A 17,191-nucleotide genomic window follows, 5' to 3' on the forward strand; every position below is an offset into this window, starting at 1 on the left:
AGACATCGGGAGAGATTTACTAAAACTTGAGAGTGCAAAATCTGTGCATGGTAGCCAATCCGCTTCTAACTTCAGCTTATTCAGTTAAGCCTTGACAATAAAACCAGGAAGCTGATTGGTTTCTATGCAGAACTGCACCAGATTTTGCACGCTCAAGTTATAGTAAATCAACCCCAAAAATTCTAATATTAACTTTTACGAGATAGGTACACCAAAGTAGTTTAGTAAATGAGCCAGCGCTATACATGGTTCTTCTTTCTGGGTGCCTAAACTCTGGTAGGGGAACACCAGGGTGGATGCTTTAAATGTTATTTATGTCCTTCTACTAATCATGTCTGGTGCAGGGGAAGTAGGGAGGATGTTCTTGATGTTATTGGGGTAGCAATGAAGGGGTTAAGTGGTGTTATGCAGGACGGCATCCCAGGTCAGGGACCCTCCTTGTGAACATTTGTAAAGCACATAACTGGGTTCTCATCAATCCTGGCTTCCCTTTCAGGAATACCTCATACCAAGTACTCCCTTGGCACGTTGCAGGAAATATCAGTTTGATCCCTGATCTTTCAGTTCCTAGTCGTAACTTAGTGTCAGTTTGTTTAAACAGTTAAGCTGTTTTATTTTGGGAGGAGTGGAATGATAGAAAAGGAGAAGAGGAAAGATTAATAAAGCAGCGTTATTTCAATTCCCCCATAACAAACACAAAAGTTTATCATAGGAAAGTCATAGTGACAGAGCTCATTAATATACCTGGATGCTGGGAAAGATTTCACACTGTTACTGTTATATGACAATATCCATATATAACACAACATGTACTATGCACTATATGGTTAAGTATTGAATATTTTTGTTAAATAGCTACATACGCACTTACAAATCATACCTAGGAAATTTTTTACTGTCAGAAGATCGGTAAACATGAACTGGACCTACAGCACACTTGCTTGTGATGTATCCACTTCTTCTATAGGGCTAAATAATCGCAGGACATTGACAACTATTTTTAGAGCCTACGGTTCTGCAGACTTGGTGCCGCAACTCTGCCTCTTGCCTGAACTCGGCATCATGTCTGAGCCCTGAGAGAGACTAAGGCCGGCCATACATGGGTGGAATTTTAAAAAGGATTTTCTTTTTTTTTTTTTTTTATTAATAATTAAATGTTTTTATTGAAAATTTTCCAAATACGAAACAGAAAATAAACAACAACGCATAAAATGCGATGGTACATTCAAACATCATAAAAACTTAATGTAGGCACAAACGTGTATGAGGATGGTTACCAAGTTTAACTAAACATGTGGTACAAGAACCCATAGTATGGAGCCACTTAATCCTGCACCCTAATAGGCCCCCTACCGCCACTCACGAACACCCCAACAAACAAATTTTCTTTTGAAAATCTTAGCTAAGAATTTTCGTTCAAATTTCGCACTATTAGAGAGCTGCAGCAATGGCCGATTTTCGTGCAGCCATTAAATTTGGGTGATTGGGCATGGTGGGAATTTATTGAAAAATTAACTATTTTCTAATCAAAGATGGGAGAATCGTGCGAGAAATATAATAAAAAAAAAAAATGCACATGAGTGCAAGAAAAGAAAATTCCCAGGCACACAAATTATTTTCTGTAGCAACATGAGGTGAAATTAAAGGCTTAGTTCAGGGGTCTTCAAACTATGGCCCTCCAGTTGTTCAGGAACTACAATTCCCATCATGCCTAGTCATATCTGTGAATGTCAGAGTTTTACAATGCCTCATGGGATGTGTAGTTCCGCAACAGCTGGAGGGCCGTAGTTTGAGGATCCCGGGCTTAGTTGGTCGAATTTCAAAATCAATGGTGGCTCCATCGGATCACAAAACGCACAAAATTTCAGATTTTCGAAAGAAAATTCTATTGGAATTTGACCCATGTATGGCCTGCATTATTTCACCTTTTAACAATATATAAATAAATAAATGCACTTTTTATTGCAGGTGGAACATGTAATATGTTCCAAAGTTGAACTTTAACATTTTAAGAAATAAATAAATGAACTGATTGGACAAAGGACATTTCACTTTGCAAGGGAACTTTTCCCAGAGCATAAATGATGTGTTAACATTTCACATTGCAAAGAAAATCCAATAATGTGCAGGGAAAAATTAAAAAAAAACAATATTTTTGCTTACACTTGATTGGATGATGGAAATCAGCAGAGCTTTACTTCATTCATAAGTTCTGGGGTAAATTGCCTTGCAGCATATTTGACGTTAGCAATTCAACCCTTTATTCTTTAGGAAAATCTCAGTATTGCCTGCAGTTACCAGATTCATACTTTCAGATTCCAACTGGTAATTTTAAAATATTTGAATTTATTGGGTAACCAGTTGCCATTTTGCGTACAATACTGCACCCTATTCTTTCTTTGCTAAATCATTTCTTTAGAAACAAGATTCTCTGCTGAAATTGCCACTCAAAATTTCCAAAGCTTGGATATTATATTCATATTTTAAAGTCATATACTGTTGAACACACATCACACAGAAAGGTGTAATCTATGCACTTTATGTTGTTAAAAACAGAGCATGCCTTGACAGATTGGTAAAACCATAAAGCATAGAAAACCCTTCAATAGGTTCCCTGTTACAATCAAAAGATATAAAGGACTGCCAGCTCTCCAGACACTATGAACATTTTAGTTCCCAAGCAGTAATTGTAAAAATAGAATTTTATCCTCGTTCACCCCCTTGATAACGAGACCTGTTTTTATCATTAGCAGCAGGTGTGATATTACAAGAATAATGACAATACCCAAGTGATACAGTTTTGGCCGTTATGTTATATTTCTGATTACAATTATGGAAATACAATAATCCTGCATCCATCCAAAGTAATAATAGTTAAAATCCAATTTCAGCACAATAAATCTGCTTGAACATGTCATCTTTGTCTGCTAAAATACACCTTTATATTTCCTTATAAAATAAAAAAATGTGCATTCATATATCATAAAGGAGAATGGAGCTCTAGCTGACTCTGTAACAATCATTGGTGTCCAGCAGTAGAGATGAACCTATTGCATGTTTCCATTTACAGGTGATTATGGGAAAGACAATTGTGGCACCCAGTCATAATGGTTCAATAGCTCTACCCTGTTGCACAGCAGACATGAATGTAATTGAAAACTTTAGTGACATCTTCCAGATTCTAATTTACAAAAATTGCTACCATATATGGGTGCTATAAACCTTGACAAGGCAAAGAAGCCTAGAAGATGTTCGGGTCTGAAGAAAACACTTTTTTTTACTTGTTTTACCTCCCCTGTAGGCCCAGAGGATAATTGCTGCCTTCCTCTTGCTGGTTCTTCTCTGATAAAGATGGTATTGTAAAGGCTGATACACGCAGGCCAGCATTGGCTGGCTCAACAGAAACCGGCTGACATTCGGCCAGTGTATACAGCAGCCGGTCTGACAGAAGCTGGCTTAAAGTGATTGTAAAGAAATAGCAAACATAACTTACAAACATATTATACTTACCTCCCTCTGTGCAGTGGTTTTGCACAGGGCAGCCCAGATCCTCTGCTCGGGTCCCTGGCTTGAGCTCCTGGCCTCTCCCTCCTTTTGAGTGCCACAGCAAGCAGCTTTCTATGGGGGCACCCGAGCTGAGCTGCAGCTCCGTGTGTCAATTCAGACACAGAGCTGCTGTTCGGTCCCGCTCCCACTCTCTCCTGATTGGCTAACTGAATTTAAATGACAGCTGCGGGAGCCAATGGCGCCACTGCTGTGTCTCAGCCAATCAGGAGAGAGAATCCCGGACAACTGAGGCACTCATAGACATTGCTGGATGGAGAGGGGGCTCAGGTAAGTATTAGAGGGGCTGATGAGAGCTGCTGCACACATAAGGCTTTTTATCTTAACCTCCTTATCGGTATTCCCGAGTGTGGCTCGGGGTGAAATTTCAGAGCCATTAGCGGTAACCCTGAGCCACACTCGGGGTACCGCTAGGGAGATCGCTGGATCCTGTAAGAGAGGGTACTCACCTTGTCCCCGGGATCCAGCGATGTATCCCGGCAGTGTGCCGCGGCCGGATCTTCCGCCCGATGCTCTGTGCCCCAGCTTCCATCTCCTGCGAGGTGGCGCTCGCAGGGGGGTGGAACTGCCGGCAAATTCAAATAGTAAAACACACAGACACACTGATACATTACAAAATAAAATAAATTCACATCAGTTTGCACCCCAGTATATGTATATATACAGTATATATATATACATACATACTTTAACTTATTTATAGTTATTTATTATATTATAATTTATGATTTTGTGTTTCAAACTTTATCATTCCCAATATGTTATAAAGAAGAATGCACAGTAAAAAAAAAAAATCATATGTAAATAGTTGGTTTGGGCTGCTCGTTCTTAAGAATTACATGCAAAATAATGGTACCACTTTCAGCACCTAAAATTGGAAACAATCATACCGCCAGGGAGGTTAATGCATAAAATGCATTAAGATAAAAAAACCTTCTGACTTTACAACCCCTTTAACATCTGGCTTCTGTGAAATGGGCATTCTGGAAAACCAGCAGCTGACCAGCATGGTGCTGGCAGACCGCAGACCGGTGTATTCTGTTGGGGGCAATCCCCCCTATCAGAACACAATAGATTAAGGGGAAGATTGCTGTACTAACATTGAATAGTTAGAACAGCGAGCTCCTCAGTTTTTTTTTCATTCAGCTTACTGGGTTTATCGGCCAATGAGGAGGGGAGACCAAGGCAGCTTAGACACTCGTGCAACATCGCTGAATCAAGACGGGCTTAGGTAAGTATTGTGGGGGCTGAGGTGGGCTGCTGCACACAGAAGGTTTTTTTTATCTTGATGCATTAAAATAAGAAAAAAAACTACTGCCTTTACAATCCCTTTTAAAGTATAAAGGCAAAAACATTTTTTTTAGGTTTGGATAGAGTTGAGAGGGATAGGAACACCTGGGAGTTTTTATTGCTGTCTATGCCCCTGTTAAGGAGATTCACCCCTGTATTTGTCCTGTTTTCCATTATCATTGAAAGTCAAAGTAAAATAAAATTCCAAATTTTGGATTGTCCCTGGAAAAGGAATCGAAAGGAAACCTTTCATTGTGGATGCTAGTTCTGGTGAAAAAAATCTGACAGGGTTTATAAACCTTCCTTGCTCTATCCAAAATGAAAAAAAAAAGTTTTGCCTATAGTTCTACTTCAAGTGTAATATGATAGATCAAGCCAAAAGCTGCTTGAGGAAAGTTAAACATGAAATGTATTCATTTTTTCTGTAGGTAAAAATATCCTCAACAGAAATTTTAAATGATTTTACACCTCCTGTGTTTTTTGTAAATTAAAATAACTAATGTATGTCTATACTTACCTGCTCTGTGCAATGCTTTTGCACAGAGCAGCCCTGATCCTGCTCTTCTGGGGTGCCCTATGTAGGCTATGATTTATGTAGGATATTCCATATATGCAGTATCTCAGGAAGATAGAGGCGAGGCCTGGAGCGCCGGAGATATGTAGGCTATAATTTATGTCACAAAAGTGAGTACATCCCTCACATTTTTGTAAATATTTTATTATATCTTTTTATGTGACAACACTGAAGAAATGACACTTTGCTACAATGTAAAGTAGTGAGTGTACAGCTTGTATAACAGTGTAAATTTGCTGTCACACAGCCGATAATATCTAAACCGGTGGCAACAAAAATGAGTACACCCCAAAGGAAATGTCCAAATTGAGCCCAAAGTGTCAATATTTTGTGTGGCCACCATTATTTTCCAGCACTGCCTTAACCCTCTTGAGCATGGAGTTCATCAGAGCCTCACAGGTACCCAGTGCTGTATCTTGGCCTAGGCCAACAAGGCCTAGGCCTAGGGCGGCACTTTGCAGGGGGGCAGCAAAAAAAACCAGCCTCATCCCGGTTCCCGCATGAAAAGGGTCTCCGCCTCCTTGCGCTACACTTTTAATATAGCGCCAGTCTTATGGGGTGAATTGGGCCAGAGGGCAGAGTCCAGGAGGCAAATTGGTCTGGCACCCCCATAAAGCAGTCAGTAAATAGGCTGCACTGATGGGCAGTAATGAGGTGGCACTGATAAGGTTGCAAAGATGGACACTGATGAGGCTGAACGTATGGGAACTGATGAGGCTATGCTGATGGGCACTGACAGACTTGTGGTCTGCGGTCCACAAATGACAGGGTGGGTCGTAAACAGTAAAGGGCATGGCCTTTACAGGAAGGGGTGGGTCATATGTAAATTAGAGGGTGCACAAGTTTAGTCAGGCCTAGGGCAGCACAAAACCTGAATACACCACTGCAGGTACCACTGAAGTCCTCTTCCACTCCTCCATGACGACATAACAGAGCTGGTGGATGTTAGAGACCTTGTGCTCCTCCATCTTCCATTTGAGGATGCCCCACAGATGCTCAATAGGGTTTAGGTCTGAAAATATGCTTGGCAAGTCCATCACCTTTACCCTCAGCTTCTTTAGCAAGGCAGTGGTCGTCTTGGAGGTGTGTTTGGGGTCATTATCATGTTGGAATACTGCCCTGCGGCCCAGTCTCCAAAGGGAGGGGATCATGCTCTCCTTCAGTATGTCACAGTACATGTTGGCATTCATGGTTCCCTCAGTGAACTGTAGCTCCCCAGTGCCAGCAGCACTAATGCACCCCCTGACCATGACACTGCCACCACTATGCTTGACTGTAGGCAAGACACATTTGTGTTGTACTCCTCACCTGGTTGCCACCACACACACACACTTGGCACCATCTGAACCAAATATGTTTATCTTGGTTACATCAGACCACAGGACATGGTTTCAGTAATCCATGTCCTTAGTCTGCTTGTCTTCAACAAACTGTTTGTGGGCTTTCTCTTGCATCATCTTTAGAAGAGGTTTCCTTCTGGGACGACAGCCATGCAGATCAATTTGATGCAGTATGCGGCGTATGGTCTGAGCACTGACAGGCTGACCCCCCACCCCTTCAACCTCTGCAGCAATGCTTGCAGCACTCATACGTATATTTCCCAAAGAAAACCTCTGAATATGACGCTGAGCACATGCACTCAGTTTCTTTGGTAAACCATGGTGAGGCCTGTTCTGAGTGGAACCTGTCCTGTCAAACCACTGTATGGTCTTGGCCACCGTGCTGCAGCTAAGTTTCAGGGTCTTGGCAATCTTTTTATATCTAGGCCATAGTCATCTTTATGTAGAGCAACAATTCTTTTTTTCAGATTCTCAGAGAGTTCTTTGCCATGAGGTGTCATGTTGAACTTCCAGTGACCAATATGGGAGAGTGGAAGCGATAACACCATATATACCACACCTGCTCCCCATTCACACCTGAGACCTTGTAACACTAATGAGTCACATGACATCGGGGAGGGAAAATGGCTAATTGGGCCTAATTTGGACATTTTCACTTAGGGGTGTACTCACTTTTGTTGTCAGCGGTTTAGACATTAATGGCTATGTGTTGAGTTATTAGTTATTTTGAGGGGACAGCAAATTTACACTGTTATACATGTTGTACACTCACTACTTTACATTTTAGCAAAGGGTCATTTCTTCAGTGTTGTCACATGAAAAGATATAATAAAAGCCGCTTTCCATGGGGGCACCCATGCGTGCTCGCTCCCGAATCCTGCTCTGCATCCATTGACACAGTGGGATTTGGCCCTGCCCCCCGCTCCCATGTCACAGCATTTGATTGACAGCAGCGGGAGCTCAATGAGGAGAAAGACAGCAGCAGCAGCCGCTGCTCTCGTGCACATTGCTGGATCGGATTGGGCTCAGGTAAACAAAAGGGGGGCAGGTGGGGGAGCTGCAGCACAGGAGGTTTTTCACCTTAATGCATAGAAAGCATTAAGGTAAAAAAAACGTAAGGCTTTAGAACCACTTTAACAGTAGTCAGGCTACGCTCACATCTATGCATGTGTAGTTGTTGTGTTTCTGCTGCATATTTTCAAGCTTGTTTTGCATTTTTTTTCATGCGTGTTTTTGATGCATTTTTTCATTTTTTGTTTTGGCTAGATGCAGGGTGTTGATTTTGCTACTATGAGGTGTCTGTTGTCATGCAGGAAAACTCATCAAAAATGCATGTATTTAAGTTTTTGATGTAATTCCACTGAAGTATATAGAACCTAAAATATGCACTGTGCTGCATGTTAAAAATTCCCTTTACCTTTCCAAAAATCGCATTGCAGGAAACGGCTTAGATGTGAACGGGCCCCCTAAATGCATTGTAATGCATTTCTGCAGATCTGCAAACACACTAAAAAACACATAAATGTGAACCTTGCCTTACATAGTTAGTCTGGTTAAAAAAGACACAAGTGCATCTAGTTCAAACAAAATAAGAAAAAAAAAAAGACAAACACAATGCTATACCCACAGTTGATCCAGAGAAAGGCAAAAAAAAACCTCATAAAGTATAGTGCAATTTGCTTCAACGGGGGGAAAAAATTCCTTGTTAATCCCACAAGAGGCTATCCCTGCTGTTATTACCTATGAATGTTAATATCCAGGTATATTTTGTGTATTTTGGAATTTGTCTCTGTAACCTAAATTTAGCTTTAAGTTATGTTGATATTTAAATGGCAATGATAAAAGCAAAATTTGGTATTTTTATCTATTATATGTATTGAAAAGTTGTCACATGGCTTAGCGGAATCACTTATGATACATGAGCAATGTGGGATGAATGCTCTGGGTATGCCAGCAGTACCATAGCAAGCACTGACGACATTTAAACAGTTTATATGCGCAGTCCAGTATCCTAATTTATTATTAGTATGTTATTATTTACATTGTCAACAGTTGTGAATGATAATCACCAGGGTGTAGTGTTGAGGCTAGAAATAATCAATGCTGCTTAATATTTCTACTTATTATTTTGACATTTATAAATAAAGATTTATTATATTTATGAAAAAATGTGTATATTCAGATACTTTGAGTAATAGGATGAGTTGTAAAGTTTTTTCCTCGCTGCTTTAAATCGAGTTAAAGTAGATGTAAACCCCATTCATGAAATCTGAACTGGGCACATATATCTGTAGTGTTTACCTATCTCTCTCCAAAGACCTAAGTCCCGCGTCTTTCTGCTGCTTCATTCCACTGTTATCAGCATGATAACTTCTGGCAGGCTCTCCAACACAGGAGATAAAATCAGCTAGAAATTTGCGTCAGGGAAGGGATTTACAGGCAGATAAGCAGAGAGCTTGTCTATTCACAGCACAGCTCTGCGAGTTTCTTTGATCCTCTGCCTATGTGAAGGGGGGAGGTGCCTTTCCTCCAATCAGCTCTCACACAGTGTATGCCTAGACTCCCCTCCCACTGCTGAAACAGGAAGAAAAATTTGTAACACATTGTTCGCTTTCTAAAGGATGTAGAAAGCTGAAGTCTACAGATAAACATGTAAAACTTATGTAGGGAGATTTGTCTCATCTCTGTGTATCATCTGAGGCTGTTCACTTCACTGGGTATATGTGAGAGTTTACATCCACTTTAAGCCTAATACACACAATGAGATTATCAGATGAATGATTATCTGTTTTTTTTTTTTTTGCATATTGAAAATGAATAGGTTACTAACGTACAAAAATTCTCGTATGACAGAATAAAAATTCGGAAGCGATGTAATGTATTTGTATTGAATTTTTGAACTAAAACAGCGGATTAAACGGAAATAGTACAATCTGGTATCGTACGAGGAAAAATGTTTGTGTTTGTCCCTTTGGAAAAGTTCAGATGAAAGTTGTGTACTAACGATCAGATTATCGTAGGATCGATTCGAAAGCGGTATTTTTTTGTACGATATTCTGATCGTGTGTACCTGGTTCTAGGATTGGGGGTAATTACTAATTAGGTACTGTTCTATCAGGGTTTAGTGAAACCTATGTGGGACATAATTTCAATTGCTGTAATGAGAAAGATACAAGCATGCATGAATTGGGGTCAGAGTAACAGTTGCTACTACTTCCTAACCTTGTTACTAATATGCCAATATGCCAATATCTCCTAAACTCTCCATTAACCTTCTTTAAATCACTAGTCTAATCTCTAATCTCAAACTCTAGGTAAAGCCTTTGAAACCAATGTCTCTTGATGAAGCAGTCCGTGTGATTCAAGTGTCAGAGAGAGCTCGACAGGGGCGTTTGCGAGCCAAGTTCATGAAAGAGATCCACATGGAAGAGAAGAGAGAGAGAATGGCTAAACTTCAAGGAGAAAAGACCCTGGATCCTGAGATAGCCGCACAACGTATCCAAAAGGTGAGAACATTCTATACTCACCATCTGAACCTTTCTATCTCTCTTTATTTCAAGCTACATAGCTCTGTTTTTTATATATAAAAAAATGATATTTTTATTTTGATGCAAGAACTCAGTTAATAATAAGAGTGACTGCAACATTTGGCTAACAGCCCATTCACACTGCCGCGACAGGATTTTGTGGGGCGACCTGTGAAGTCGCGGTGCACAGCTCGCACCGCGACCTCGGCGCGACTTACACGGACTTCATATAATTGAAGTCATTGCAAGTCGCCTCCAGGTCGCCCCAAAGTAGTACAGGACCCTTTTACTAAGTCGGAGCGACTTGTGTCGCTCCTATTAGAACAGGTCCTGTACTATTCAATGGCGAGCTAGTGTGAATGGACCCTAATAAGACAATGTAAGAAAAACAATGAACAGTTTGTTGGTATAGTTTGAGAACAAACTAGAAGTACTGGGTTTAGGGATAAATATTAATAAGCACTTGAAGTGATGGCGGTCGGTCTAACAGGTAGGTGGTGAAGGAAAGGGGAGGAGGCCTCAATCATTAAGGCCCCATTCACACTTTGAAGCTCCAAAATGTTAGAGGAGAAAAAAATCAATTGTTCTCATGTGGAGATGGATAACATTTCCACAACAAGTCACCTGAAGCCAAACTCATGAAGCTCAAAAAAAGTTCTTGAGCTTTTTTTGTAGCTCAAATCGGGCAGATTGGTACATTTCTGTAGCATTTTTTTTGTTCCATAGAAATGCATGGAAACACTTGAGTTGACCGTTTTAGTGCGTTTTGTTGCACGTAGCTTTTTTTTTTTGCTCAAAAGTCCCAACCAAATAAATAATAATAATACATACATACATACATAATACATAAAATGCTTAAATAATTAATAATAAACATAAATAATAAAAAAAAAAAAATAAAGGAATCTTAACCCGAACCTGGTTAACAATGTTAACCCCCTAGTCCCAACCCCTAACCCTAATATTAACCCCTAATCCTAACGCCCTAATCTTAAACCCTAATAACCCCTAATCCTTACCCCTAACTCCAACACTAATATTAACCCCTAATCATTAACTCCTAACCCTAATTTTAACCTCTAACCTAAGTAAGTAAATAAATAAATGAACCCTTAGGCTCCATGTACACGGGACGCTAAAAAAAGTCCCTTGAAATGCTGGAATTTTTAGGACGTTTAAAATGTCCATTGTGTCACGTTTGCACCCACGTTTAGCGGGCATGTAGCGGGCGTTTGTGTTTAAAACCGTTCCTAGAGGTAAAAAAAATCATTCCCCTTTAAAATGGAAAAACGCGAGCGCTAAACGTGGGTCATCACGTTCGGTCCCGGTCGGTCACGTTTTTGAGTTTAAAACGCCGGGAAACACACGTTCGAACGCAAATAATTTCTTTCCAAAAAACGTCCCTGAACTCAACTGCCTGCAAATGACTGTAAATGACCCTGTGTACATGGACAGATAAGATAAGATGGAGGTGGGTTCAGGGGCTTCTGAAAAAACACCCAACTGCTCCTAAACGGCCATTTAATAGTTGCAGTGTACATGGACCCTTAACTATAACCCTTAACCCCTAATCCTTGACCCCTTACAAAAAAGTAAAAAAAAGAATAAGTAATATTAAATGAATAATAAAAGCGGATGAAAAATCTGAAAAACAGCAACAAATGATGAAACAGATGATATTTTTCTCTATTGGCTAATAATAAAAAAAAATCCAAATTTCAAAAATGCTGTTCCAAAAAATTCATGCAAACTCCAAAAAACGCGATGCTGAGGTGTGAATGCAGCCTGAATTAGGAAGTAAAATTCAATTTAAATGTAGAAGGTGAAGTGTCAGTTGAGGGAATCAGTGGTTAAAAGTCTGAGTTGATTCCAATGAGTATATTGAATTGCATTGCACTATATAATGTTGGGTATCCATAGTTAAGGTAGGGTTGTAAAATTTCCAAACATCAAATCATTTTTGAACTTATAATTCCTTATGCAAAGAAATCTCCACCCAATTCAATGCGAAAAATGTATGATAATTTGTCTATAAAACTGCATAACTATGCTTATTAATTTTTATTGTGTAGAATAACTGCTTAAAGTATATTTAAAGACAGACATTTTTTCATCTTGGATCAAGTAGGGAATTGTTACAATCCCATTCAGTTTTTTAAATGTTTGCCCTTGGTGTCCCATTGGGGGGGATTTCACTTTTTTTCCAGTAGGTGAGAAGAAACAAGGACAGGGCAATCCTTTCTTAGACATTCCCCATTGGAAGACTTTCTTTATAGTACTTTTCTCGTGATAATTCTAAATTTACCTTTATGTCATTTTTTTGCAATACGGCACTGCGTTACTTTAACTGACAATTGCGCAGTTGTGCGACGCTTTACCCAAAAAAAATGTACGTCCCTTTTTTCCCCACAAATAGAGCTTTCTCTTTTGGGGGTATTTAATCACCTCTGCGTTTTTTTTGTTTTTTGTTTTTTTTTGCGCTATAAATATAAAACAGCCGACAATTTGAAAAAAAAAAAACAATATTTTTTACTTTCTGCTATAAAACATATCTAATAAAAAAAAATTTAAAAAAATCTAATTTCTTCACCAGTTTAGGCCAATATGTCTTCTGCTACATATTTTTGGTAAAAAAATCCCAATAAGGGTATATTGATTGGTTTGTTCAAAAGTTATAGCATCTACAAACTATGGGATATATTTATGTTTTTTTTTTTTTACTAGTAATGGCTGTGATCAGTGACTTATTGCGGGACTGTGATATTGCAGCGGACCAATCGGAGACTAACTGACACTTTTGACACTTTTTTTGGGACTAGTGACACTAATACAGTGATCAGTGCTAAAAATATCCACTGTCACTGTACTAATGACACTGGCTGGGAAGAAGTTAACATCAGTGGCGATCAAAGGGTTAACTGTGTGCCTAGCTAGTGTTTTAGTGTAGTGTGTAGTGTTGCTTTTACTAGGGGGAGGCATTGATCTATGTCCTGGCTTTGCGGGAACAAGGATCAGTGCCTTGTTAACTGACAAAACGGCAATCTCACTTATTTACATAGACAGACCGCTCCTCTGCCTGCGTACCGAACGATCAGCGGGTGCCGGCGGACATCGAGTCTGCGGGACCCATTGATCAGCTCCCACAGTTTAGAATGCACGCACTTGAACCCGCTACTCGGAAGTGCAGAATCACACATATATATATATATATATATTTATACGTGATCCTGCGCAGCACGGTCACCCTGTAACAGTAAAACTGCTATAGGGTAGTCGGCAAGTGGTTAAGGAGACGCTGTCACCCATCTAAAATATTGCAGGTACCGTACAATCACTTATTTTAAAGCTGAGCTCCAGAAAACTTGTAGTGGGGCTGTGTCCACATTACAAGGCTAACTGCTTGTTTTGTTCTAGGGGGAATGGAAAAGTAAATTTACTCACCCAATCCTCCTCTCCTTTGCGCTGATATACTAGTCCTTTCCCCCCACCATGCTCCAACGGTTTAATGTCCTGATGTCATCAAGACCGATGTGGGGTTCAAAGCCTTGCATTGACTGTGAGAACACGGAGAAACTGTCTACCACTAAAGCATAGGGGAGCGCCATCTGCTGCCATCAGCGTTTACTTTCCCCTAGCCCTAAACAAGCAGTACAAGAATCGCCCCACTATAAGCAAGACTGTTCAGATTGCCCAGAGTTAGACTCTGTTGCATTAAATGCTTAATTGCAGCATATCTCTTTTCCATTAATTATTTTTTAATCCCTTGCAATGTACCTTTGAACTTGCTAGAATATGTGACCAGAAAGAGTCACTTCCCTATCAGTAATGTGTGCGAATGACCCCTGTGTCACTAACTGCTGACCTCTGAAAACTGCATCACTTACTACTGATCCCTGCAGTCTGCCACTACTGATGCCTGAACTCTGCATCATTTACTTCTGACCCCTGAATGCTGCATTAGTTACTTATGACTCAGTACAGTAAGTGATAGCCCAGTAGTAATTATTACAGAGGTCAGTAGTAAGTGATGGAGAGTTCAGAGGCCAGTAGTAAGTGGCACAGAGTTCAGGGGTCAGTAGTAAGTGGCTCAGAATTCAGGGATTATCAGTAAGTGGCACAGAGTTCAGGGGTCAGTAGTAAATGATGCAGAGTTCAGGGGGTCAGTTGTAAGTAGCACAGAGTTCAGGGATCAGTAGTAAGTTGTACAAAGTTCAGAAGTTAGTAGTAAATGATGTAGTGTTCTGAGGTCAGAAGTAAGTTATGCAGGGGTCAGCGGTAAGTGATTTAGTGTTAAGAGGTCAGTAGTAAGTGATGCAGAGTTCAGGGGTCAGTAGTAAGTGATGCAGAGTTCAGGGGTCAGTAGTAAGTGATGCAGAGTTCAGGGGTCAGTAGTAAGTGATGCAGAGTTAACAGGTCTGTAGTAAGTGATGCAGGGGGCAGCAGTAAGTTATGGCGTTTTGTGTTCAGAGACCAGTAGTAAGTGACATAGAACTCAGGGGTCAGAAGTAAGTGATGCAGAGTTCAGAGGTCAGTTGTAGGTGATGCAGTGTTCCGAGGTCAGTAGTAAGTGAAGCAGAGTTCATAGGTCAGTGGTTAGTGATGCAGGGTTCAGAAATCAGTAGTAAGTTAGGTTCAGTGGTAAGTAGTAAGTGGCACAGTGGTCAGTAGTAAATAATTTCAGAGTTCAGACATCAGTAGTTAGTTATGTAGGGGGCAGCAGTAAGTGATGGCAGTGTTTAGAGGTCAGTAGTAAGTGAAACAGAGTTTAGGAGTCAGTTGTAAGTGGCACAGAGTTCATTAATCAGTAGTAAGTGACACAGAGGTCAGTATTAGGTGATGCAGAGTTCAGAGGTCAGTAGGAAGTGATGCAGTATTCAAAAGTCAGCAGTAAGTGATGCAGTATTCAGATGTCGGTAGTAAGTGGCACGGGTTGATTTAATAGCACTGGAGAGTGCAAAATCTAATGCAGCTGTGCATGGTAGCCAGTCAGCTTCTAACTTCAGCTTGTTCAAATGAGTTTTGAAAAAAAAAAAAAAACTGGAGGCTGATTGATTTATTTGCAGATCTGCACCAGATTTTGCACTCTACAGTTTTGGTTAATCTACCCCTCAGAGTTCAGAGTTCAGTAGTAAGTGATGCAGAGGTCAGGAGACAGTAATAAATGATGCAGAGTTTCGAGTCCAGCAATAAGTGCCGCAGGATTCAGGGGTTATAATTAAGTGGTGCCAGTGGCGGAACTACCAGGGTCGCAGCAGTCGCACTTGCAACTGGGCCCGTCATTCTGCCACTGTGGGGGAGGGCACTGCGAGAGGAGGGGGCCGCCCACGCCCGCCCGTTTTGTCACTGCGAGAAGAGGGGGCCCATGCCCGCCCGTTCTGTCACTGCGAGGAGAGGGGGCGGTCACTGCGAGAGGAAGGAGCCCACACCCGCCCGTACTGTCAGTGACTCAGAGCCTGTACTGACAGTATCTCCTACCTCGCATGGATAGGAGACAGCCAATCTTTTCCTCCCGCCGGAGGGGAGTGTGAAGCTCAGCATCTGAATAATCACATTCAGCTGCTGAGCTTCACCCGTCCCGCAGTGCACACAGGAGAGGGGCGGGAGGAGAAGGAGCAGATCGGCTGTCTCCTATCTGTGTGAGGGAGAAGGGACTGTGAGTACAGGCTCTGAGTCTGAGCTCTATGAGAGAGACCCTGTCAGCTCAGAGTACTGCTGATGGGCACTGATAGACAACACTGATGGGCACTGATAGGCGGCATTGATGAGCACTAAGTGGCACTAATAGGCGACATTGATGAGCACTGATAAGTGGGACTGATGGCCACTGATAGGCGGCATTGATGAGCACTGATAAGTGGCACTGATAGGCAATATTGATGAGCACTGATAGGCAGCACTGATAGGCAATATTGATGAGCACTGATAGGCAGCATTGGTGAGCACTGATAGGTGGCAATGATAGACAGCATTGATGAGCACTGATAGGTGGAACTGATATGCAGCACTGATGGGCACTGATAGGCAACTTTGATGAACACTGATAGGCAGCACTGATGGGCATTGATGAGCACTGATAGGCGGTACTGATAGGCAGCAATGATGAGCACTAATAGGCAGCACTAATAGACACTGATAGGCAGCATTGATGAGCACTGATAGGCAGCACTGATGGGCATTGATGAGCACTGATAGGTGGCAATGATAGGTGGAATTGATGAGCACTGATTGGTGGCACTGATAGGCGGCACTGATGAGCACTGATTGGTGGCACTGATAGGCGGCACTGATGAGCACTGATAGGCGGCATTGATGAGCACTGATAGGTGGCACTGATAGGCAGCACTAATGGGCACTGATAGGCAGCATTGATGAGCACTGATAGGCGGCATTCATGAGCACTGATATGCAGCACTGATGGGGCTGCACTGATAATCAGGACACTGATGATCAGAGCCCTGATCATCAGTGTAAACAATGTACTGACAGTCTTGTTGGTTAATGGCTCTCCTTTCCTCACACAGACACAGATAACAAGTCTGTTTACATGTGATCAGCTGATCACATGGTAAAGAGCCACTGTGACTGTCCGAAGAACACAGCAGTCACAGAGTATTCTGGATGCGCGCCCCAGGGGGCATGTGGGAGGCAGGATTCTGGGGGGATGTCCGTGGATGCCCTCCCAGAACTGGAAGCCCGGATGGAGGGGGGGGGGGGGCTCAGGGGGGTTCTTCATGGTTTCTTGCACTGGTAACACAGAGGTCAGTAGTAAATGATGCAGAGTTCAGAGGTCAGTAGTAAGTGACACAGAGGTCAGTATTAAGTGACGCAGAGTGCAGAGGTCAGCAGTAAGTGATGCACGGTTCAATGGTCAGACCGAAATGACACAGCTCGGTAGT

At 41.5% G+C, this 17,191-nt stretch overlaps 1 protein-coding gene across 1 annotated transcript in view; it reads left to right on the top strand.

Annotated features, from left to right (window-relative positions):
• DRC11 (dynein regulatory complex subunit 11) overlaps window positions 1-17,191 on the top strand; it is a 315,369-nt gene that overhangs the window by 79,252 nt on the left and 218,926 nt on the right. The window contains exon 4 of the mRNA XM_082262397.1: window positions 10,083-10,274. Coding sequence (XP_082118523.1) covers window positions 10,083-10,274 — 192 coding nt within the window. The remainder of the gene's footprint in view (window positions 1-10,082; window positions 10,275-17,191) is intronic.

Source organism: Pelophylax lessonae (genome assembly GCF_965119305.1).
Source record: "Pelophylax lessonae genome assembly, chromosome: 6".
NCBI classification, from domain to species: domain Eukaryota; kingdom Metazoa; phylum Chordata; class Amphibia; order Anura; family Ranidae; genus Pelophylax; species Pelophylax lessonae.